Source organism: Littorina saxatilis, linkage group LG16 (assembly GCF_037325665.1).
Source record: "Littorina saxatilis isolate snail1 linkage group LG16, US_GU_Lsax_2.0, whole genome shotgun sequence".
NCBI classification, from domain to species: domain Eukaryota; kingdom Metazoa; phylum Mollusca; class Gastropoda; order Littorinimorpha; family Littorinidae; genus Littorina; species Littorina saxatilis.
This window is the reverse complement of record NC_090260.1, coordinates 43321632-43345686: the sequence shown is the minus strand read 5'-3', so window position 1 is coordinate 43345686 and position 24055 is coordinate 43321632. Positions and strand designations below refer to the sequence as shown.

At 44.1% G+C, this 24055-nt stretch overlaps 1 protein-coding gene across 1 annotated transcript; it reads right to left on the bottom strand.

Annotated features, from left to right (window-relative positions):
* Positions 1 to 5504: 5504 nt before the first annotated feature.
* LOC138949641 (zinc finger protein 665-like) lies at positions 5505 to 23817 on the bottom strand. The gene is made up of 3 exons (XM_070321431.1): positions 23704 to 23817; positions 22063 to 22244; positions 5505 to 10152 (listed from the first exon to the last, which is right to left on the bottom strand). The coding sequence occupies exons 2-3, from the start codon at positions 22163 to 22165 to the stop codon at positions 7946 to 7948; spliced, it is 2310 nt and encodes a 769-aa protein (XP_070177532.1). The 5' UTR covers positions 22166 to 22244; positions 23704 to 23817; the 3' UTR covers positions 5505 to 7945.
* Between the last annotated feature and the right edge of the window lie 238 nt (positions 23818 to 24055).

Sequence of the window (24055 nt, the reverse complement as noted above, 5' to 3'; positions counted from 1 at the left end):
TAACCTTACCTTACCCTACATCACCTGTCCTAACCTTACCTTACCCTACATCACCTGTCCTAACCTTACCTTACCCTACATCACCTGTCCTAACCTTACCCTACCTCATCTGTCCTAACCTTACCTTACCCTACATCACCTGTCCTAACCTTACCTTACCCTACATCACCTGTCCTAACCTTACCTTACATCACCTGTCCTAACTTTACCTTACCCTACATCACCTGTCCTAACCTTACCTTACCCTACATCACCTGTCCTAACCTTACCCTACATCACCTGTCCTAACCTTACCTTACCCTACATCACCTGTCCTAACCTTACCTTACCCTACATCACCTGTCCTAACCTTACCCTACCTCATCTGTCCTAACCTTACCTTACCCTACATCACCTGTCCTAACCTTACCTTATCCTACATCTCCTGTCCTTACCTTACCCTACCTCATCTGTCCTAACCTTACCTTACCCTACATCACCTCACCTTACCCTACATCAACTTACCTTACCTTACTCTACATCACCTTACCTTACCCTACCTCACCTTACCTAACATCACCTTACCCTACATCACCTTACCTTACCTTACCTTACCTTACCCTACATCACCTGTCCTAACCTTACCCTACATCACCTGTCCTAACCTTACCTTACCCTACATCACCTTACCTAACCTTACAACACCTTACCCTACCCTACATCACCTTACCCTACCTCACCTGTCCTAACCTTACCTTACCCTACATCACCTTACCTAACCTTACCCTACCTCACCTGTCCTAACCTTACCTTACCCTACATCACCTTACCTTACCTAACCTTACCTTACCTCACCTGTCCTAACCTTACCTTACCCTACATCACCTTACCTTACCTTACCCTACATCACCTTACCTTACCTCACCTTACCTTACCTTACCTAACCTTACCTAACCTTACCTAACCTAACCTTACCTTACCATACCTTACCTTTACTTTAATGCATTTATTGTGAATGTTTCAGATGGTCAGCTATCGTGCTACACCAGCCCGTTAGCAGCTAGCGACGGTTGGGTCTTCTTGGCTGGCGAATTCCAAACTCCCCCACTGAGTCAGTTGAAAACACCACCATTTTAGTCATTGTCAAAATGACACAGTTTTAGATCGGTTCATCTCTTAGCCAAACTTTGACACGTGTATAATCAGTCATGTACTATCTATATATATATATGACCAGTGTCTGTCTGTCTGTCTGTCTGTCTGTCTGTTTGCGATGCACGGCCAAAGTTCTCGGTGGATCTTTTTCAAATTTGGACACCGTATCAGGGCCGGACCAAATGAGTTGTAAGGGGGGGGGTTCCTCCTTTTTTGGGGGGGCAAATCAGCGAAGTGGCGAAGCCACAAGCGCGCACCTGCAAAGCAGGCGCGCGAACTAGGGGGGTCCGGGGGCATGCTCCCCCGGAAAATTTTTGAAAAACGGTTAAAATCTGTGCAATCTGGTGCATTCTGGGCCTTGTTTTGAGGGTTAAGGCCTGTCAGTGTGAGTTGGTGGGGGCGGGGGGTACCTTTTTCTCATCGGATTTCACATTGAATAAAATTAGTTAGAGACACACACAAAATTTATTAAAATTTTTTTTTTTTAAAAACCACTCAAAGCAAGGTACATGCTTTTTCCAGGGGTGGGGTTCCGGAACCCCTGGAACCCCCCCCTGGGTCCGGCCCTGCGTATTCAACTACACCCCGGACACAACCTCATCGATGAGATATTTCAACACGTGCTCTCGGCGCGCAGCGCTGTGCGCGCTGAACCGATTTTTGTTGTTGTTGTTGTTGTTGTCAGGATCCACTACCAATAACTCTTCCTTATCTTCTCCAGTGTTTTCAGCCGCGATTATCTCCCTTCCTCCGTGTGGCGTCAATCCATATTCCCGTTACTACGTTACTATTTTTAAAATGTCACGATTGCACCCGTAAGTTGTTCTTACTGTAAAAGTAAAAAGGTCAAATCAATTTATAGCCACGCGAAAAATACACTGTCATCTATCTCTATATATTTATAGATATAGATATACATATATACACTACTCACAAAAAGTTAAGGATCAGTATGAGAAAACAGGTGCTCAATAAAATCAGTTCGCTACTGTTATTTATTTTTCAGTCAAACCAAATTGTTATGAATTTTTGTTCAGCTGTAAGTGGGCGATGTTGTGTTAGTGGGAAAATTGCACGGGATTCTCTACTACTGAGCTTGGTAGCAAAAGAAAAAGCGGAAACTTGCGAAAAAGGGCCTTGTTTTGGACCGTTCAGCCCGAACACATTGCACAAGCCACATGGAAAACCCTTTATGCACGTGCAAGCACTGCTGTTTATTTGTGAGATTCTGTCACTTGCTTGGCTTTTTGAGAAGACATACCACCAGTATTAGGCATTATCTGACAATGCCTCCACGACGAAAATTGAACGAGTTTGAGAGGGGACGAGCTGTTGCATGGTTCCAAGATGGTGTCCCCAAGCGAGAAGTGGCCAGGCGACTTCACGTGTCCATCTCGGTCATTGTCAGACTGATTCAACGTTTCACAGCCACTGGGAGGGTCCAGGAAAGACGCAGATCTGGGCGACCAAAGAAGACAACTCCACGTGAAGATTGTCTCATTGAACAACTAGCCTTGTAAATAGGAACAGCCTCTTCTAGCATTATTCGAAGGCAGCTGAGGGTGGCTACTAACACCAACATCAGCCAGCAGACCATACGGAATCGCCTTCATGGGTTTAACCTCCGTTCTCGTCGCCCAGCTGTACGGCCATGCTTAACTCCATCCCATAGGGCAGCACGCCGCGCCTTCTGCAGACGTCACGTGAGGTGGACACGTCAGCAATGGCCCCAGGCCCTGTTCAGTGATGAATCATGCTTCACCCTGAACCACAACGACGACCGACTGAGGGTCTGGAGGCGCCAAGGGGAACGCTACTTTGACGCCACTGTCCAAGAAAAGGTGGCCTTTGGTGGAGGTTCTGTAATGGTCTGGGGGGCCTTCAGCCTTCACCACAGAACACCCTTGTCTCATGTACAGGGTAACCTGACTGGCCTCCGATACCGGGATGAGATCCTTTGACCGCTGGCTGTGCCTACACTGTAGCAGATGGACCGCAGGCTGTCTACCAGGATGACAACGCTCGCCCCCACAGGGCAAGGGTGGTCAACGACTTCCTGCAGCAGTCTGGAGTCAACAGAATGAAGTGGCCAGCATGCAGTCCCGATCTCAACCCGATTGAGAACCTCTGGGATGAGTTGGATCACAAAGTGAGGAGCAACCACCCCCCTCCCAGGGATGTCCAGCACCTCTACCAGATGCAGCAGGCTGAGTGGCAGGCGCTTCCACAGAGGATCTTCACCACCCTGGTTAATTCTATGAGGACTCGCTGCGTCGAGTGCCAGAACAGCCAGGGCAGTTACATGCATTACTTAACTTTTGGGAGCATCTGAATGCCATGTCTTGTGATTTCAACGACTTTGTGAAATTAAATTTTGATACGTACACACTTTAATAAAATGTACAGACCAAACGATTGCTCGAAATTGAAGGAAATGTTGTATCATTATCACTAAAGCATTGAATTAAACGTTTGCCAAATAGCAACGCATTGACTTTCTTATTTGGAAAGTTATGAATTTGTGTGCAAGTGATCCTTAACTTTTTGTGAGTAGCTTATATACGGCTTTTCTCTGTGTGTGTGTGTGTGTGTGTGTGTGTGTGTGTGTGTGTGTGTGTGTGTGTGTGTGTGTGTGTGTTTGTGTGTGTGTGTGTTTGTGTGTGTGTGTGTGTGTGGGCAACACCTGTGGATTGTAGAGTTCTGTTTGTGATGTGGTCTAGCGGAATTGGTATGTCAGTATGTTCAGGCCTTCCTTCGAGAAGCCATAACAGTTAATCTCAATCCCGTTTGAGTGGATTTCGCCTTCAAGGTGATTGTGGTGGTTAGGCACTTGGTTACATTTGGCGTCGTCGACAGCGATGGGACTCGACATGAAATGTTCAGGCCACTGAATCATTTTCGTGCTATTCCCATTCCACCTGGGAGTGACCTAAGTTCATTCAAAGGGGGTCGAGTGTGACAGGGAGACTACCGTCGCCCTTCACAGCAGACTCTGCAGAGTTGTTCGTCTTAGAAGTTGTGGGCTTTCCTTGCATGTACCCGTAAGTTGTCCTTACTGTAAAAGTGAAAAGGTCGAATCAATTTATAGCCACGCGAAAAATCCACTGTCATCTATGTCTATATATTTATAGATATAGAAAGATATATACGGTTTCTGTGTCTGTGTCTATGTGTGTGTGTGTGTGGAGGCAACACCTGTGGATTGTAAAGTTCTGTTTGTGATGGGGTCTGGCGACTTTCGTCTGTCTGTATGTTCTGGTATTTGAGAAGCCATAACAGATAATATAGGGCTTAGAAATAAGCTCTAAAATTCTCAATCCCGTTTGACAGGACTTCGCCTTCAAAGGTGATTGTGGTGAACCGCCACGCTGGCTGTCTCAGTCTCGCGATTCACCCTCTAGTCAGTCATGTATAATCGGTTATGTATTATCAGTTATGTATTATCAGTCATGTGTTATGAGTCATGTATTTGTGAAGGAAATCACGAATAACACTAACAGGCAAAGTTTGACAGTGATATCCTCCACGCTTTTTTGTTGTTTGTTTGTTTGCCTAACGCCCAGCCGACCACGAAGGGCCATATCAGGGCGGTACTGCTTTGACATATAACGTGCGCCACACACAAGACAGAAGTCGCAGCACAGGCTTCATGTCTCACCCAGTCACATTATTCTGACACCGGACCAACCAGTCCTAGCACTAACCCCATAATGCCAGACGCCAGGCGGAGCAGCCACTATAGATTGCCAATTTCACGGTGTGTCAAATGATTCCGTTCATCCACCGGATGTTTCCGTTCATCCGCAGGGTGTGTCCGTTCATACAGCCTCATTTTTGTCACTTGCTTCGGGAAAACCGTTGTAAGTCGTGTGGGTAGCGCGCTTGTGTGATATTGAAAGAATAAACGGTAGCGAAATGGTTGGGCTATGTGTACTTTCTTTCTTTCTTTATTTGGTGTTTAACGTCGTTTTCAACCACGAAGGTTATATCGCGACGGGGGAAGGGGGAAGATGGGATAGAGCCACTTGTCAATTGTTTCTTGTTCACAAAAGCACTAATCAAAAATTTGCTCCAGGGGCTTGCAACGTAGTACAATATATTACCTTACTGGGAGAATGCAAGTTTCCAGTACAAAGGACTTAACATTTCTTACATACTGCTTGACTAAAATCTTTACAAACATTGACTATATTCTATACAAGTGTGGCAGTTCTCCTAATTCTACAGCTTACTCTATGTTGTTATTTCTAAGCTAATTGCCGGCGAGAACTAGTAAAAGTTGCGAAGGGGAACAGAGAGAGATAATTTGCCTATTTGTTTCTCTCTGCACAGCGTTGCAGACTAATGCATGCAGTTGATGTTATTTTTATGTGATCTTACCTCGCGTTGTGTTTTTCCCTATTTCCTAGTGCAATGCAAATCTACCCTAGTCTACTGCTAACTCTTTGCTTTTCCTAAGATTCCGGCTTGACTGGTCAACAACTAATTCTACAAACAGAACAGGAACTCAATCAACTTGAACGTCAATCAGACACAAAGGGAGTCCACACTTAGATTGTATAATTCCAAACAAGTTTATTTACCAAAAGGTCAAATGACCAGCATAAATATTATATCAATACAAACTACATGTAATACCAAATTCACATTGCCGGCTCACGCTTTCATTCGATAAATGTTCATCCAAAAAGACACCTAAGTTCCCAACCCCAGATCTAACTACGAGTCCGGCGCCTAGCTAACTATGTCTTTGATCCCGTACAGGATATGTTTGTTCCCTAACTAGCTAAATCTTGGGTGGCTAAAATTCCTCAAGGGATGCTACTTATTTTTCTGGCTACAAACGGAAGAACAGTTCTTTCCTCACCAGGCTAATACTTTATTACAAGGATAGTCTGAGACTTCTTACTGCTATTTTTGATCGTATGGAAACCCAGGCCGCGGCCCTTATTTCGCCCACGATATTTTTGTCCCTAATTTCCAAGTTCTACTCCTATTTATGAACGCACAGTGAGATGTCCAAACCCGACTGCAATGGGTTTAACAAACACACGTGTTCGTCCTATAGTTTTACTTTCGCCTAACTGTCTAAGTTTGTCGGACCTACCCGGTCCGATTTGGTTTATTTTCTATCTATCTACGACGATTTTTCTCCTATCTATCTTTTGGATCGCTCGGAACCAGACAATTCGACTGGCCCGAGTGGTGATGATCTTCCTTTATAGCTATCTGTACTCCTACTCTGCCTATTTGGATGAAAGAGAATCTCTAGATTCTTTACTGCTAGCAATTTACCCTACTCTGACAACTTTATTCTGCAAAACCTAACGATCTTTTGTCTCCCGAGTCTTTTATACCCCTTCATTCTTAGCAACCCAAAACAATGTACGGATGTTTTGCATTGAAAATGGCAACAATGGCAGACTCTCTCGCGAACTCATCCGCAGCAAAAATATAATCCCTCTTTATCTATTTCTTCCCTACAATTACGATGTCCGCAGACATCGTTCCATTAACATTTTTACATATTTACTTATTCTACCATATTATTCTCTTCAAAAGAACTTTACTTACACGCTACACTAATATTTCGTCCATTCCGGTCATCGGACCGTTGATCGATAGAACACAACTTACGACGGTCTTTTTTTCTTTATTTGGTGTTTAACGTCGTTTTCAACCATTCAAGGTTATATCGCAACGGGGAAAGGGTGGAGATGGGATAGGGGAAAGGGGGGAGATGGGATAGAGCCACTTGTTAATTGTTTCTTGTTCACAAAAGCACTAATCAAAAAATTGTTCCAGGGGCTTGCAACGTAGTACAATATATGACCTTACTGGGAGAATGCAAGTTTCCAGTACAAAGGACTTGACATTTCTTACATACTGCTTGACTAAAATCTTTACAAACATTGACTATATTCTATACAAGAAACACTTAACAAGGGTAAAAGGAGAAACAGAATGCGTTAGTCGCCTTTTACGACATGCTGGACAGCATCGGGTATATTCTTTCTCGTTCCAACCAATATGGGACTCCCCCTAACCCACGGGGGGTACTTACGACGGTCACTAGGCCGATCGTGTCTTCTACCGATCATTGAAACGGGTTACTAATGACCCGGGAACATATTTATTATAACTTCTCCTATTTCAAACATTCAACTAGTCAAATAACGCTACAATAACAGGTTTGTCAACTTTTCATCTTGTTTTCAGCATCTAACTTGTCGAGTAAACAAACATGGCGGCCATTGCCAATAGTGAAACTACAAACTCCGTTCTTTCAGAAACTCTGACCAAATTATTGTTTACGTTCTATGACACATTGGGAAAAGCTGGCATTAGCAATAACAATCCAGATTCTACTCTGAATCGTCTTTGCTGCTGTAAACTGTATCGTGTTGACGGCAATCCCGTCACACAAGAAACACTTAACAAGGGTAAAAAGAGAAACAGAATCCGTTAGTCGCCTCTTACTGCTGGGGAGCATCGGGTAAATTCTTCCTCCTAACACGCCCTGTACGTGTAAACATGTGTCGCTTGACTCCGATCAGAAAACGGCAACAACATCGATACTTCTCAAAAACCTGGCATTACACTCTGTACCGAAATGCTTTTTCTCTCCTGAATGTGTTAACATATGTCGCTTCAAATTACCAGAACGTAAAAACCTAGCACCACACTCATTGCATGCATGGTTTCTCTGCGCTGTATGTGTTAACATGTGTTGCTTCAAATCACCAGACTGTAGAAATATGGCACTACTCTCATTGCATGCTTCAAATAAGAAGACAGTTTGAAACTAGCATCACTCAGTACACTCATACTTTTTCTCTCCCGTATGTGTTGACATGTGTTGCTTCAAATGACCAGACCATAAAAACCTAGCACCACACTCATTGCATGCATGCTTTTTCTGCGCTGTATGTGTTAACATGTGTTTCTTCAAATTAAAAGACAGTTTAAAACTAGCATCACACTCAGTACACTCATACTTTCTCTCCTTTGTATGTGTTACCATGTGTTGCTTCAAATGACCATACCGTAAAAACCTAGCACCACACTCATTGCATGCATGGTTTTTCTCTCCTGTATGTGTTACCATGTGTTGCTTCAAATGAGAAGACAGTTTGAAACTAGCATCACACTCAGTACACTCATACTTTTTCTTTCCCGTATGGGTTGACATGTGATGCTTCAATTCACGAGACCGTAAAAACCTGGCACCACACTCATTGCATGCATGCTTTTTCTCCCCTGTATGTGTTAACATGTGTTGCTTCAAGTAAGAAGACAGTTTGAAACTAGCATCACACTCAGTACACTCATACTTTTTCTCTTCCGTATGTGTTGACATGTGTCGCTTCAAACGAGAAGACAGTTTGAAACTAGCATTACACTCAGTACACTCATACTTTCTCTCTCCCGTATGTGTTGACATGTGTCGCTTCAACTGACCAGACCGTGAAAACATGGCAATACACTCATTGCATGCATGCTTTTTTTCCCCTGTATGTGTTAACATGTGTCGCTTCAAATAAGAAGACAGTTTGAAACTAGCATCACACACAGTACACTCATACTTTTTCTCTCCCGTATGTGTTGACATGTGTCGCTTCAAATAAGAAGACAGTTTGAAACTAGCATCACACTCAGTACACTCATACTTTTTCTCTCCCGTATGTGTTGACATGTGTTGCTTCAAATAAGAAGACAGTTTGAAACTAGCATCACACTCAGTACACTCATACTTTTTCTCTCCCGTATGTGTTGACATGTGTTGCTTCAAATCACCAGACCGTAAAAACCTGGCACCACACTCATTGCATAAATGCTTTTTCTCCCCTGTATGTGTTAACATGTGTTGCTTCAAATAAGAAGACAGTTTGAAACTAGCATCACACTCAGTACACTCATACTTTTTCTCCCCTGTATGTGTTAACATGTGTTGCTTCAAATTACCACACAATAAAAACATGGCACTACACTCATTGCATGCATGCTTTTTCTCCCCTGTATGTGTTAACATGTGTCGCTTTAAAGAAGAAGACAGTTTGAAACTAGCATCACACTCAGTACACTCATACTTTTTCTCTCTCGTATGTGTTGACATGTGTCGCTTCAACTGACCAGACCGTAAAAACCTGGCACCACACTCATTGCATGCATGCTTTTTCTGCCTTGTATGTGTTGTAATCACAACCTGCTGATTCTTGTGACCTGAACTCGGGAATGTGGTGTCAGACATTGGAACTGGATCTGGTTCATGTCTCTCATTTAGTTCTAATCTACCCATGCTTTGAGTTTCTGTTATCAATCTCCCTCGTTTCAGCCAGGTATCACAATGAGTGTTCACTGCAGTCTGTGTTTTCGGTGTCTGTATCTCTTGGTTTAGCCAGATATGGCTATGAGTGTCGACTGCAGTCTGTGTTTCTGGTGTCTTCATCTCTTGGTTTAGCCAGGTACCACTATGAGTGTTGACTGCAGTATGTGTTTGGGGTGTCTGTATCTCTTGTTTCAGCCAAGTATCGCTGAAATTGTCGACTGCAGTCTGTTTTTCTGGTGTCTGTATCTCATGGTTCAGCCAGGTATCACTATGAGTGTTAACAGCAGTATGTGTTTCTGGTGTCTCTATCTCTTGTTTCAGCCAGGTATCACTGTGAGTGTTGACTGCAGTCTGTGTTTCTAGTGTTTGTATTTCTTGTTTCAGCCAAGTATGACTGCAATTATCGACTGCAGTCTGTATTTCTGGTGTCTGAATCTCTGGTTTGAGCCAGGCATCGCTGTGCCCATTAACTGCAGCTTTTCCGTCCAATGACTGCACTGTAGTCATGGTAGCTGTGTTGACGGCAGCTTTTCCGTCCAATGACTGCACTGTAGGCATGGTAGCTGTGTTGACTGCAGCTTTTCCATCCAATGACTGCACTGTAGTCATGGTAGCTGTGTTGACTGCAGCTTCTCCGCCCAATGACTGCACTGCAGTCATGGTAGCTGTTTTGACCCCCCTGTCCGGCACTGAAAAGAATGCAAGTGATATATATATAGGTGATGCAAATTAGTATCTACAGAGAGTGTAGAGTAACACAGAGACGCTTCATATGGCGCTGAAAATTGAAACAGGAAGCCCTGTGGCGCCACCACGCGGACACATGTAAAAACCTACTTTCGCTTTCCACAGCAGTAGCGATATCGTGCAGCACAACCAAAGCCGCACCATAAAGAAAACACAGCGGGGCATGGTCTTTGTGTGTGTGTGTGTGTGTGTGTGTGTGTGTTTTTTTATGTAACTGGCTCAAGAGAGAGAGAGAGAGAGAGAGAGAGAGAGAGAGAGAGAGAGAGAGAGAGAGAGAGAGAGAGAGAGAGAGCTTTCTGAACAAGAAATAAGAAAATCATCGAGCGATCAAGATTCTTTAATTAAAGCCAGCTTGGTCACAAAAGAGTCAATGTATCTGAAGCGAAATACCACTGGTTCATAGATCAGGAATGCAAATTTCTCTACCATTGAAGGTCTCTGAATCCCTGAAAGTGGGGTATATAAGGAAGGCTAAATACCCAGCACTTTCTTTCTTTATTTGGTGTTTAACGTCGTTTTCAACCATTCAAGGTTATATCGCGACGGGGAAAGGGGGGAGATGGGATAGAGCCACTTGTCAATTGTTTCTTGTTCACAAAAGCACCAATCAAAAATTTGCTCCAGGGGCTTGCAACGTAGTACAATATATTACCTTACTGGGAGAATGCAAGTTTCCAGTACAAAGGACTTAACATTTCTTACATACTGCTTGACTAAAATCTTTACAAAAATTGACTATATTCTATACAAGAAACACTTAACAAGGGTAAAAGGAGAAACAGAATCCGTTAGTCACCTCTTACGACATGCTGGGGAGCATCGGGTAAATTCTTCCCCCAACCCGCGAGGGGTATACACAGTACTTAAGATGTCACATTCACCAGTATGACATGACATCCTCCTCCTCCTTTCTTGGCACCTTTACACAACCGTCCCTATCAGGCATGGTCAAGGGTGGCTGACCTCTCAAGCAACCCCCCACGCAAACACAATGACCTTGCTTCAGAATTTTCACAAAAACGGAAAATCCGTCTGCAGCATCCTGAGAAAAACGGAAATTCCGTCTTAGACGGAAAAGTTGCACCCATGCAAGAATGTTGTAGTGTACAGTTTTCCGTGCAATTAACTACCCATATCAGTTTTGAGGTGCTGGGTCGACGCAAAGTTGACTAAATGCCTTCGTTACCGATTTAACCGGGAACTATTTTGTTAACGATTTATTCCTGACAATATTTTCTCAGGCTTAACTGATCATGTATACAGTATGTATTTGTATTTGACTAAAACACACAAAAATAACGACGGTTAGTTCATGAAAAGACACTGATTTTAATCATGTTTGCATAACTTAAACGATGCAGCGGGTATTGCCTAAGCAAATTTGATTTAATTTCAATCTACACCATTTTCTGCGGTGTTTATATGGTCATTTAAAAAGGATGTTCACAAACCATTCAGTTACTTTTTGCAGCACTGTCAGCCGGACAGAATAGATAGATCAATACAAACGTGATATATAAACACAGCCGACAGCAGCCGCTATACGCGAACTTCCTTGTGCGGCAGGGAGTTGCTCTTTTCCCGCGCGCTGGCGGCCGGTCTCACTTGCGCACCGCAGTGCAAAGAAGGATGAAGCGTCTCTATGTCCTCTGTAGTCTCTGGTATCTATTACAGTAATAAATGCATCTCCTTTGTGACTGTTTTGTACTTCTGTGTGTGTGTTCGAAGGGGGGGGGGGAGACTTAGCTTTGCATCTACCAGTATTGGAGAGTAACTCCTTCTTCTTCTGCATTCGTGGGCTGAAACTCCCATGTACACTCGTGTTTTTGCACGATTGGAATTTTACGTGTATGACCGTTTTTACCCCGCCATTTAGGCAGCCACCCCCCGCGGGTTAGGGGGAAGAATTTACCCAATGCTCCCCAGCATGTCGTAAGAGGCGACTAACGGATTCTGTTTCTCCTTTTACCCTTGTTAAGTGTTTCTTGTATAGAATATGGTCAATGTTTGTAAAGATTTTAGTCGGGCGGTATGTAAGAAATGTTAAGTCCTTTGTACTGGAAACTTGCATTCTCCCAGTAAGGTGATATATTGTACTACGTTGCAGGCCCCTGGAGCAATTTTTTGATTAGTGCTTTTGTGAACAAGAAACGATTAACAAGTGGCTCTATCCCATCTCCCCCCCCCCCCCCCTTTCCCCGTCGCGATATAACCTTCGTGGTTGAAAACAACGTTATACACCAAATAAAGAAAGAAAGATTTAGGCAGCCATACGCCGCTTTCGGAGGAAGCATGCTGGGTATTTTTGTGTTTCTATAACCCACCGAACTCTGACATGGATTACAGGATCTTTTCCGTGCGCACTGTCGCGGAACGCGATTCAGAAAATAAGTTTGTGTATTGCAGTGGTTTGCAGTGTTTAGTCATGTTTAATCAATAATATTTATCCGATTTAACCGAGACCGGAAGGAGACGGCGCATGAAGGTACCGAGACCAGAAGGAGACGGCGCGTGAGGGTCTTCTTTAGTGACGTGTGAAAAGTCTCTCGCGTCACGTATAGCGCAGCCAATTATCAGGAGGCAGGAAAACGGCGATCTGGCATTCTGCGTTGAGACACGAGGACAGGCGGACGGGCAGGCAGACGAACGTCTTAATTCGCTGGTCAAGAAACAGCATGTGACGCGTGTCACATTAATAGCAGAATAACTTACGTCGAAGGGTGAGTAGCTCATTCAAGTCAAGCTTGCCAAAGCCTTTCCGATTTTCGCCTGCGCAGTCAACTCAGCTGGTAACCAAATGGCCAGCCGGGAGATTTCGCAACGGTCAAGTCGTTACCGCAAATATTTTCTTGTTGTTCTGTAATATCGTAATATGATGCATGTATCGTGTTATGTAGTTGTTGTGCAAGTGGAAGCCGTGATGTGGCGGCAACTTGAACGTTTGGATTAGAGCACTTTGGGCTCAGTTGTTTTATTTTGTTTAGCTGGTCACTGCGATGGGAGAAGGACCAGACCAGCCGCAGAACAAACCACTCAGTAAGTTCTATGATTGTATGAACCAATTATAGAGCTGAACCAAGGTTTGTTAATTGCAGACGTTCCGGGTTCCGGGTTACGGGTTCTGGGTGAAGATGTCCAAGGACGTCGAGGCAGAGTATATTTACCGAACATTTCAAAGAACATGAACTGGATGGGGAAAACCAACGAGTCACGAGCAAGCATGGTTTCAACTGGGATCGACCTTTTCGTCATCTTCAGACCGTCAGGCGAACCAGTTCTTCAGAACTAATTTAAGTAACACTAAGGAGAAAAACAGACGTGCTTGTTCTGTGTGTCTCGAACTCGTGTGATATGAATCGTGCGCGATGAACTAACTTTCCTAACTTTTCGAATCTTTTTTTTTGATACACCATTCATCCATCGGAAAGACTTTTTTTTGTAAAAACATGCAAAGTCTATCTGGTTTCTAAAGACAACAAAGAAGGAAAAAAAATAAACCGGAATTTATACTTCGTAGAATCCACCTATAAAGAATTGCGTTTGTTGTTGAGTTTTTTTAGCAATAAAACTCAAGTGTGGGAGTTTGAAAGTACTTTTACTTTTCTAAATCTTTCTTCCCCACATTCCGCTACAGTGGGGGCTCGTGTCCGGGATACGATTTTATGAGCTAGATCTTATTTTTTTTCTGTGTGGCCAACAACGCAAATTTTTGTAGGTGCGCGGAGGTTGTCTATCCTTACCCCATCGCAGCACAGCACGTCTGTTTCTTATGCATGATAGTTAGTCTGGAGTAGACTAGAGAAGCTATACATGTATGTTAGTTAATCTTGAGTAGATTAGTAAGCTAACACAAGAAAGCGGCGACTGCTCGGGCGAGGATTGGACGGCAACAGCAGCATTCTAGATTATATTTCTTTCACCCTACATCTTTTGAAGATAACGGTAAAGTACTAGTCGAACTGAACCCAAGCTCTTTTAGGTTGAACGAGGTTCAACAGGTAACTGGATCTAACTTGAGTAGAAGTTAGATCAGTGAACTAAGTTAGGTCGTACCAATTCGGAGTAGTTGAGACTACGACTAACCTAGTAGAGTATTGATTTAAATTGAGTCAACTTAACCAGAGTGAGGTGGTGTTAGGACTAATTTAAATCGAGGACGGTGTTTAGCTTCTTTGTTCAAAGGTTCAAAGTAAAGTCTATAATCCGTGGCGGTTGTAACTAATCAGTGTGAATTAGTGCAGCTGAGATGTTGTATTGGTAATCTACGACAGGGTCGGGGTCACAATCAACATAAGTAGCAGTAGTTAGCAGCTTGGCTTGGAGTCAAGGTCACTTTCGTTAGAAGTAGGGTATTGTCTAACAGAGTGTCGAGGCTAGTCTACGGCTACAACAGTCAAACCTTGTATCGTCTGGGACGAACTAAGATTGACTGAGGCAAGGTATCTAGTGATTTTTTTTTCTCCTACAGGTAAACCTTAGTGATATTTATTCTAGAGTAGAGTAAACATGCCCCGCCCACGTCAGGTAGCAGAGGTGGACTCGCCTCTAGTGGCATACCAGCGTGACGGCAACGTACTAGGCTTATCGGGTAAACCCTTAGCAGAGTATATCGAAAAACGCCGGCTCGAGGAGCTGGAGGAGAAGAAGAGAACAGATAACCTGGAGTTGGAGGAGAGGAGACGGAGAGAAGCTCTCCAGGCTGAAGAGCGTAGGATCGCAGCAGAGAGAGAAGATAGAAGGAGGCGCGAGGAGCGAGACTTCGAACTGCGTCGTATCAAGTTGCAGAATCAAGCCGAAAGCAACCGCAACCAGAACGCTCGCGAGTTAGGCAACGATGCAGGTCCCGGGCATGAAAAATCAATCAAATTGAAGCTACCATATCTGGATGATAAAGATGATCTCGAGGCATACTTTCGTCAGTTCGAAAGGGTAGCAAAAATCTCGAAATGGGATGATGATGATTGGGGAGCGCGGCTAGGCTGCCAACTCAAAGGCAAAGCACGCGAGGCGTATGCTAGATTGTCAGATGAAGAGGCAAAGGTCTACAACACGGTAAAGGCCGCTATTCTAGAAAAGTTCCAGCTGACATCAGAGGCGTACCGGAAAAAGTTTAGGGGCGCCAAGAAAGAGGCTGGGGAAAGCGCAAAGGAAGGGTTGACGAGGATTCAACTGTATTTTGACAGGTGGGTGGAGCTAGCAAAGAGAGAGGGTAAAGCACATGACCCAAAAAGTCTGATCATCATGGAAAGGTTTCTAGAATGGCTACCCTTTGAACAAGCTCGGTTCGTGCGGGAGCGTAACCCGATCAATGTCGATGAGGCGCTCAAACACGCGCGCGTGTACGAGGAGTCGCGCGAATCGGAACATCGCCGGGCGATCCCTAATACACCCAAAACAGTGCATAACCAACCCAACGGTGGATCCAAACCACCCGCGAACGTGAGAACAGATAACTTCAGGTTCGGCAACGCATCGGAGGGACAGAGGTCGGGTCCCAGCGGTTGTTTTCTATGTGGCGGACCTCACCTGGCGCGTCAGTGTCCTAAGAGCAAACCCAACAATAAGCCTAGCTCTGCATCAACGATCACATTGGCAGCGGTGGACGTTCAGGGACCACCCACAGTATGTGATAAATGCTGTAACCTCGTGTTTGAGCCGCAGTGTGATGCTACCGTCGAAGGCAAGACGGTGAGAGCGATAAGGGATACGGGAGCTTCCGCTATCATTGTGGACAGCGAGATAGTTCCAAGGGAGAAGTATACGGGCGAAGCAAAGAGAGTAGTGTTAGCCGATTCCCGTGTGACTAGAGAGCTCCCGATAGCTGAAGTGGAGATGCGAACTCCATTTTTCAGTGGCATTACCAAGGTGTTGGTGATGGATAGCCGGTGCATCCGGTGTTGATCGGTAACGTGAGGACCGATAGTCAAAATGTCGAGACAGGGGTGCCTTTGTTCCGAGCAAGAGCGGAGACTTGTACTCCCGTAGTCACTCGACAGCAAGAAGCAAAAAGCAAGGAAAAGCCAGTGAAGGTTATTCCCAAGGAAACTCTGATAGGGCAGATCAAACCTGATGATCTGAAAGCTGAGCAACGAAACGACCCTGACTTGGTCAAGGCTCGCGCGGTCGCAGACCAGAAGCTCAAAACAGGGACTCGTTACGTATGGAAGAAGGATATTCTGTACAGGGTCTACTCGTCCAAAGATATAGAATACAAGCAGGTGGTGGTGCCTAAAAAGTTTAGGGACGAAGTGATGGGTTTGGCGCATGATTCACCCATGTCAGGTCACTTAGGCGCTAGGAAAACCAGAGACAGAATCTGGCGAGACTTTTTCTGGCCAGGCATCTGCGGAGATGTGAGACGCTACTGTGCATCGTGTGATGCCTGCCAAAGAAGTACTCCTAAGGGAGCAACTAGGAAGGTACCCCTCCAGAAAGTCCCGCTGATGAACACCCCTTTCGAACGCGTTGGTGTTGATATCATCGGCCCCATCCTACCTGCTTCGACGCGGGGGCATCGGTACATCCTTACCATGATCGATCACGCGACTAGGTACGCGGAGGCCGTTCCGCTGAAAGACATCAGCTCTGAGACGGTCGCGGATGCTCTGTTTGAGATGTGGACGCGTTTCGGACTACCCAAAGAAGTGTTGACTGATCAGGGGGGACAGTTTGTAGGTGGATACATGACTGAAGTCAACAGGTTGCTAGGGGTGAAAGGATTGCGCACCAGTCCGTTTCATGCTCAAACCAATGGGTTAACAGAGAAACTGAACTCTACTCTCAAGTCAATGATGAAGCGTATGTGCCAAGAGCAGCCCAAGGAGTGGGATAAATTTATTCCCGCTCTACTGTTTGCATACCGCGAGGTGCCCCAAGAAAGCCTGATGTTCTCTCCGTTCGAACTCTTGTACGGGAGAGAGGTCCGAGGACCCATGCAGGTACTCAGGCAGATTTGGACTGATGACGAGTCCAGTGAAGAGTTGAGGACGACAATAGGTCACATTGTCGATCTCTCGAACAAAATAGAACAAACGTGCACTCTAGCCAGGGAAAACCTGAGCAAAGCCTCGCTCAGACACGCACGGGCATACGATAAAAACACACGCCAAAGGCATCTGGCAAAGGGTGACAAAGTTTTGATTTTGTTACCAGTAAAGCACAACAAGCTTCAGCTGACTTGGAAAGGACCTTACAAGATAGTTGATAGAGTGGGATCTTGCAACTATAGGGTACAAATGGGAAACAAGGTCAAGGTGTACCACGCCAACTTGCTGAAGTTGTACGTGCCAGGCTCATGCCAGCTAGAAGAATGTGAAATCAAAATGTCTACCTATGAGCCGGTGCGTGTGAAACAGTACCCAATTCCTCACTCACATAGGGAAACAATAAAGAAGGAAGTGCAAACTATGGAAAAGATGGGGGTCATCGAACCTAGCGTGTCTCCGTATAGCAGTCCGGTTGTACTGACGCAAAAGCGTGACGGTACAGTGAGATTCTGTATAGACTACAGAAAATTGAACAAGGTCACCGAGTTTGATTCTGAGCCAATTCCGGATGCTGAGCAAATCTTTGCTCGTCTGCAGCAGGCAGAGTACTTCTCAAAATTGGATTTGAGTAAGGGTTACTGGCAAGTGGGCGTTAAAGAAAAAGACAGAGCCAAAACCAGCTTCTCTACTCCAGGGGGCCAGTACCAGTGGACAAAAATGCCATTTGGACTGAAAACGGCCAGTGCCATATTCACTAGGTGTGTCAGAAAACTGCTCGATCCGTTAGGCAGGGAGGACATAGAATTCTTCATGGATGACATCCTGATAGCAACCAAAACCTGGGAACAACATCTGGAGGCTTTGAACGCAGTGTTGGCGAGGCTTGAGGAGGTCGGCCTCACCGCCAAACCCTCCAAGTGCCACCTAGGATTCAGCGAACTTGACTCACACGGCATTAAGTCTCAGGGCTTGGAAACATGTATACACGCATGCAGGAAAAAATTTTAAAAAATGGGTAGCGCCGTATACTGTATGGCAGCTCGCTTTCCCCAGGGAGAAAGCAGCCCGAATTTCTGTGAGGTTACCCTCATGGACTATATAAAATCCTTTATCCTTATCCTTATACCTCGGTCACCGGATCGGTCATGGGAAAATAAGCCCAGACGATGACAAAACCGAGAAAATCAGAAGGGCGGAAAAACCTCGTACAAAGAAAGAGGTGCGTTCTTTCTTGGGCCTAGCGGGGTATTATCGGAAGTTTGTGCCTGACTTTGCTCGCGTGAGTGCGCCCCTCACAGACCTCACAAAGAAAGATCAGCCAGAGAAGATAGTCTGGACCAAAGAGTGTGAAACTGCTTTCACGACTCTGAAACAGTGTCTGATCAGCAAACCCATTCTGATACTGCCGGACAATAGCAAACAGTACGTGTTACGTACAGACGCATCCAACGAAGCGTTAGGAGCAGTTCTACTGCAAGAGCAAGGTGGCAACTTGCACCCGGTGGCTTACGCAAGCAAAAAACTGAACAGTGCCGAAAGAAACTACTCGACCATAGAAAAGGAGTGTCTCGGGGTGGTTTGGGGAGTGAAAAGATTCGAGCAGTATTTGTACGCCGAGCAGTTCGTGATTGAAACTGATCACCAACCACTCCAGTACTTGCAGAAGTCAAAAACTGAAAACGGCAGGCTTATGAGATGGGCTTTGCAGCTCCAGCAACACTCTTTCAGTTTCACCCTCAAAGTGATTCCAGGCAAAGACAATGTCGGAGCTGACTTTTTGAGCAGAGCCAATTATCAGTAGAGGAGTAGTAGTAAACTGAGAGGTGGTGAGCTTCCAGAGATGAATAGGATAGCAAGTGGAAAGGAGGTGAAGTATTTTCAGGGTTAAATGAAATAAAACTTATTGTCTGAGAAAGAGCTAAAACTAGTTTTCGCTTCAGAAGGGGGGGCCTTTGTCGCGGAACGCGATTCAGAAAATAAATTTGTGTATTGCAGTGGTTTGCAGTGTTTAGTCATGTTTAATCAATAATATTTATCCGATTTAACCGAGACCGGAAGGAGACGACGCATGAAGGTACCGAGACCAGAAGGAGACGGCGCGTGAGGGTCTTCTTTAGTGACGTGTGAAAAGTCTCTCGCGTCACGTATAGCGCAGCCAATTATCAGGAGGCAGGAAAACGGCGATCTGGCATTCTGCGTTGAGACACGAGGACAGGCGGACGGGCAGGCAGACGAACGTCTTAATTCGCTGGTCAAGAAACAGCATGCGACGCGTGTCACATTAATAGCAGAATAACTTACGTCGAAGGGTGAGTAGCTCATTCAAGTCAAGCTTGCCAAAGCCTTTCCGATTTTCGCCTGCGCAGTCAACTCAGCTGGTAACCAAATGGCCAGCCGGGAGATTTCGCAACGGTCAAGTCGTTACCGCAAATATTTTCTTGTTGTTCTGTAATATCGTAATATGATGCATGTATCGTGTTATGTAGTTGTTGTGCAAGTGGAAGCCGTGATGTGGCGGCAACTTGAACGTTTGGATTAGAGCACTTTGGGCTCAGTTGTTTTATTTTGTTTAGCTGGTCACTGCGATGGGAGAAGGACCAGACCAGCCGCAGAACAAACCACTCAGTAAGTTCTATGATTGTATGAACCAATTATAGAGCTGAACCAAGGTTTGTTAATTGCAGACGTTCCGGGTTCCGGGTTAAGATGTCCTAGGACGTCGAGGCAGAGTATATTTACCGAACATTTCAAAGAACATGAACTGGATGAAAAAAACCAACGAGTCACGAGCAAGCATGGTTTCAACTGGGATCGACCTTTTCGTCATCTTCAGACCGTCAGGCGAACCAGTTCTTCAGAACTAATTTAAGTAACACTAAGGAGAAAAACAGACGTGCTTGTTCTGTGTGTCTCGAACTCGTGTGATATGAATCGTGCGCGATGAACTAACTTTCCTAATCTTTTTTTTTGATACACCATTCATCCATCGGAAAGACTTTTTTTTGTAAAAACATGCAAAGTCTATCTGGTTTCTAAAGACAACAAAGAAGGAAAAAAAATAAACCTGAATTTATACTTCGTAGAATCCACCTATAAAGAATTGCGTTTGTTGTTGAGTTTTTTTAGCAATAAAACTCAAGTGTGGGAGTTTGAAAGTACTTTTACTTTTCTAAATCTTTCTTCCCCACATTCCGCTACACGCACTTGGTCTTTGGCTTGCGTGTACACACGAAGGGGGATAAGCCACTAGCAGGTCTGCACATAAGCTGACCTGGGAGATCGAAAAAATCTCATATCTTATGTCAAGAAAACAAACAATCAATTTTCTTCCAAAACAGTCAGTTTTCTTTGCCTGTCTTGCCCCACTCCGCCTAACTGGAGGTTTACAGAAATGAGTAAAGCTTTTCACAAACAAATCATAGGAACCCGAAGAAACAAAGCTTTTCAAACAAAAAAAGTCATAGAAACCGACTCTGGGTGGCCGAGTGGTAAATGCACTTGCCTCGGAAGCGAGAGGTTGCGCGTTCGATCCTGGGTCAGGGCGTTAGCAATTTTCTCCCCCCTTTCCTAACCTAGGTGGTGGGTTCAAGTGCTAGTCTTTCGGATGAGACAAAAAACCGAGGTCCCTTCGTGTACACTACATTGGGGTGTGCACGTTAAAGATCCCACGATTGACAAAAGGGTCTTTCCTGGCAAAATTGTATAGGCATAGATAAAAATGTCCACCAAATACCCGTGTGACTTGGAATAAAGGCCGTGAAAGGTGAATGCTCGCCCTAATAGGCTTGAGGTTTGCTGGCCGATGTGAATGCGTGATATATTGTATAAAAAATTCCATCTCACATGGCAAAAATTAATATGTAAAGCGCTTAGGGAACGTCAAGCGCTATATAAATATCCCCATAGCCTTCAACACCATTTTATGATGCATACAGGTCTCTTGCGTGGCTAATTAGCACATATATGTAAACCACACAGGCGCATCAATAGTTTATTCTAGGCTACTGCAGTCGTTAGCGTCTTGTGTGCAACTGCAATCAGTGACTTCAAGTCAGCTCTAGTCAAATATTACCTTTCGCTTAAAAAAAACGGCAGCAATTTTCTAAATCTCAGTACAGCAGAAGGAATCTGGCGTTATTGTAGGAGTTTGGCATGTGGGGTAAAATCTGTTCTACTGTATAGAACGATCAAATGTGATTTTCGCAGAGACCGTTTGGCGTATCTGGCCCAAATTACAGCAGTCATTAGAACTACTCTCCTCCAATATCGATGCAGAGTCACAAGTGTCTAAGCCAATCAGAAGAGGACTTAAGGTGGCCTTATTTGATGTTGCTTTTCAGCTCTGATTTGATGGCTTTTTTGTAGGTCCTGGGTGCAGTGAAACTTGTTGGCAAAATGTCTGATGTTCAAAGAGGGTATGTTCAGCAATCTCAAGGGGTGTACTCAGGTCTGAAGACAGTGTGAGGCAAAAATAAGATCATTTGGTCTTTTAGGAATGGAGTTACGGCCCTTCTTTTGTGGAGACTGACATTTTCATGAAGAAGGGCAGTCTGGGTTTCGCAGTTTGGTCGCTGACTGCCAAACTCGTGAACAAGTTTGGGTAAAAAGTTTCTGCATAGTATGTGACAATGATTGTGCTGTTAGTAGCAATAAAAAAATCGACAGCAACGGGACCTTCGTGGTCGAAAAATACAGCGAATAGCCCTGTTTCTGCTTTAAAAACATAGCTTACAAATTTGATGCATCTCGTCGTTTTGGTCTAGACACGCTTTGTTTCTGTGTTTTCTGGCACTAAAGTAGAAGGAAACCAAAGTCTCATAGTCAGTGATTACAGTGTTAGTGTTAGAGAGGTTTGGTTAACCTTACCGTATGGCTCTGGTTCCGTCATGTGCCAGTACTGCGGTGTCTCTTCTGCGACATCAATCTCTATCTTGATGTCAGACAGAATTGCTGTGTCTCCTTCCTCCATGCTGCAGTGAGAAGCTTCTGCATGTACCTATCTGGTCACTAGTGAAGGCCTTGATGGTTCCCCACTGTTCACCGCGTTACTGTAGAAAAAGAACAAAAAATGTGGTACATGTATTTGAAAAAAACGAGGATCAAATGGTGCAATGGTTATTCTGCTTGCACTTGCAGTACAAAAAAAAAAATCTATGTCAGCTGGTCGTTATGGTAATTCTTCCCACATGACATCACAACCACCAAAATAGCACAGCCGCCACAGGAACATCTGAACAGCCATTTTCAATTTTTCAAGGGAAAAAAGTCGTGGTCTTGTCTTTCAAAAGTGTTTTGTTTTCACAAACTACAAACATGGCACGCGCCCCTCAGTATATATCACTATATGCAACGTAATCATTGTATGCAGAAATCAGCAATAAACAGGTGAAACAAGGCAAAAGCTATACGCACTCCGAGTGTTTACAGGATTGCTAGGTCTGTATACACTCCGACAATGAAAAGCTCTGTTACAACTTTTTTGTCAATGAAATGCCCCCTATAATATTGTAGTTATTAGGTTATTAGGAAGTAGCCAATGAAAAACCAATATATATGATGCATTGACTTCCGCTATCTCTTTTTCGGAGTGTCGAGGGTTGGCAAATAATGTACATTTACATAGTATACAACCACTTCTGGGTCACAAAGTGTGTTCCAAACTGCCGTGGAGCAACAGTTTTTGTGTGTGTTACTGTTTGTTTTTTGTTTGTGTATGTCCCAAGCGTACTTTGATATGTATACAATGAATCGACAATGAATGGCGTCGCCGGAATGACAATCTGCATGTTGATGTGGTTGTCTGATCTTTGATGTACACTTAGAGAATGAAATCTACATTATATTATAATTAAAGTCCGTGGAGCATCAGATTTTTTGATTGTTTTGCACTGGCTATACGCATTCGGAGTGTATAGTAGTATGCAGGGGTCAGAGTCCTGTATACACTCCGGCGTTTTCGACACCACTTTGGAACACTTAGAGCTACATATCATATTTTCCAAAACACACAAGTTAACATCCCACAATAGCAATTAGCGGTAATCTTGAACTTTAGTGTTAAATTCATAGCTCAGAATTCAGAGGCATCTAAGCCTATAAATTTGCAGAACCTGCAATTGTAAGTATAGCAATTCATGTTAGACCCCTTTGATGTCACGGAATGAACTGTATCTTTGTGTACAAATGCATTTCGTTTACATGCGTCAAACTCAAAGACGGAATTATGATTATCCGTGAATTCCGACAGGGGATATATAAAGTTCTCTGTCGTGTATATGATGTCGCTTTGTTGAAAACGTAAGCTTTCTGGCGTCATTTTCATCGATCAAACAACCAAATTAATCAATTATGCTAAAGTTTGGAGCTCAATCCGTCAATTAAGTTCACGACAAAATAATGAATGTTCTTTGGCTTGTATCAAAAATAAGTAAAGAATGCCACTGAATTCTGAGCTATGAATTTAACACACTAAAGCATATCAAAATACTCATTTAAACCTTAACCAACCTAGCTTCAACACAACAGTTTTACAATCTTTCGATTTACAAGCTTTTCAGACACCATGCCTAAACAAGCAATCAGATCGATAGTCGTAACAATGATTTCCTCCGTAACGTCGTTTTGCACAAAACTGCCAAATGAGAAAGGAATAGACACAAAGCAAATAATGTATTGACACATACTGAACAGACTCAGTGCCTGAGTGTGTGCTCATTTCTGTTGTTTATAGAACATGTTTTTATTGCACACGCTTTTGGGGGGCTCAGACATTTTTGAAAGTGAAAGATGTGACTCAACACCGACTACAACTACGCTGATTATGTATTTCAAGACATCTTGGTAAAAAGACATAAAATTT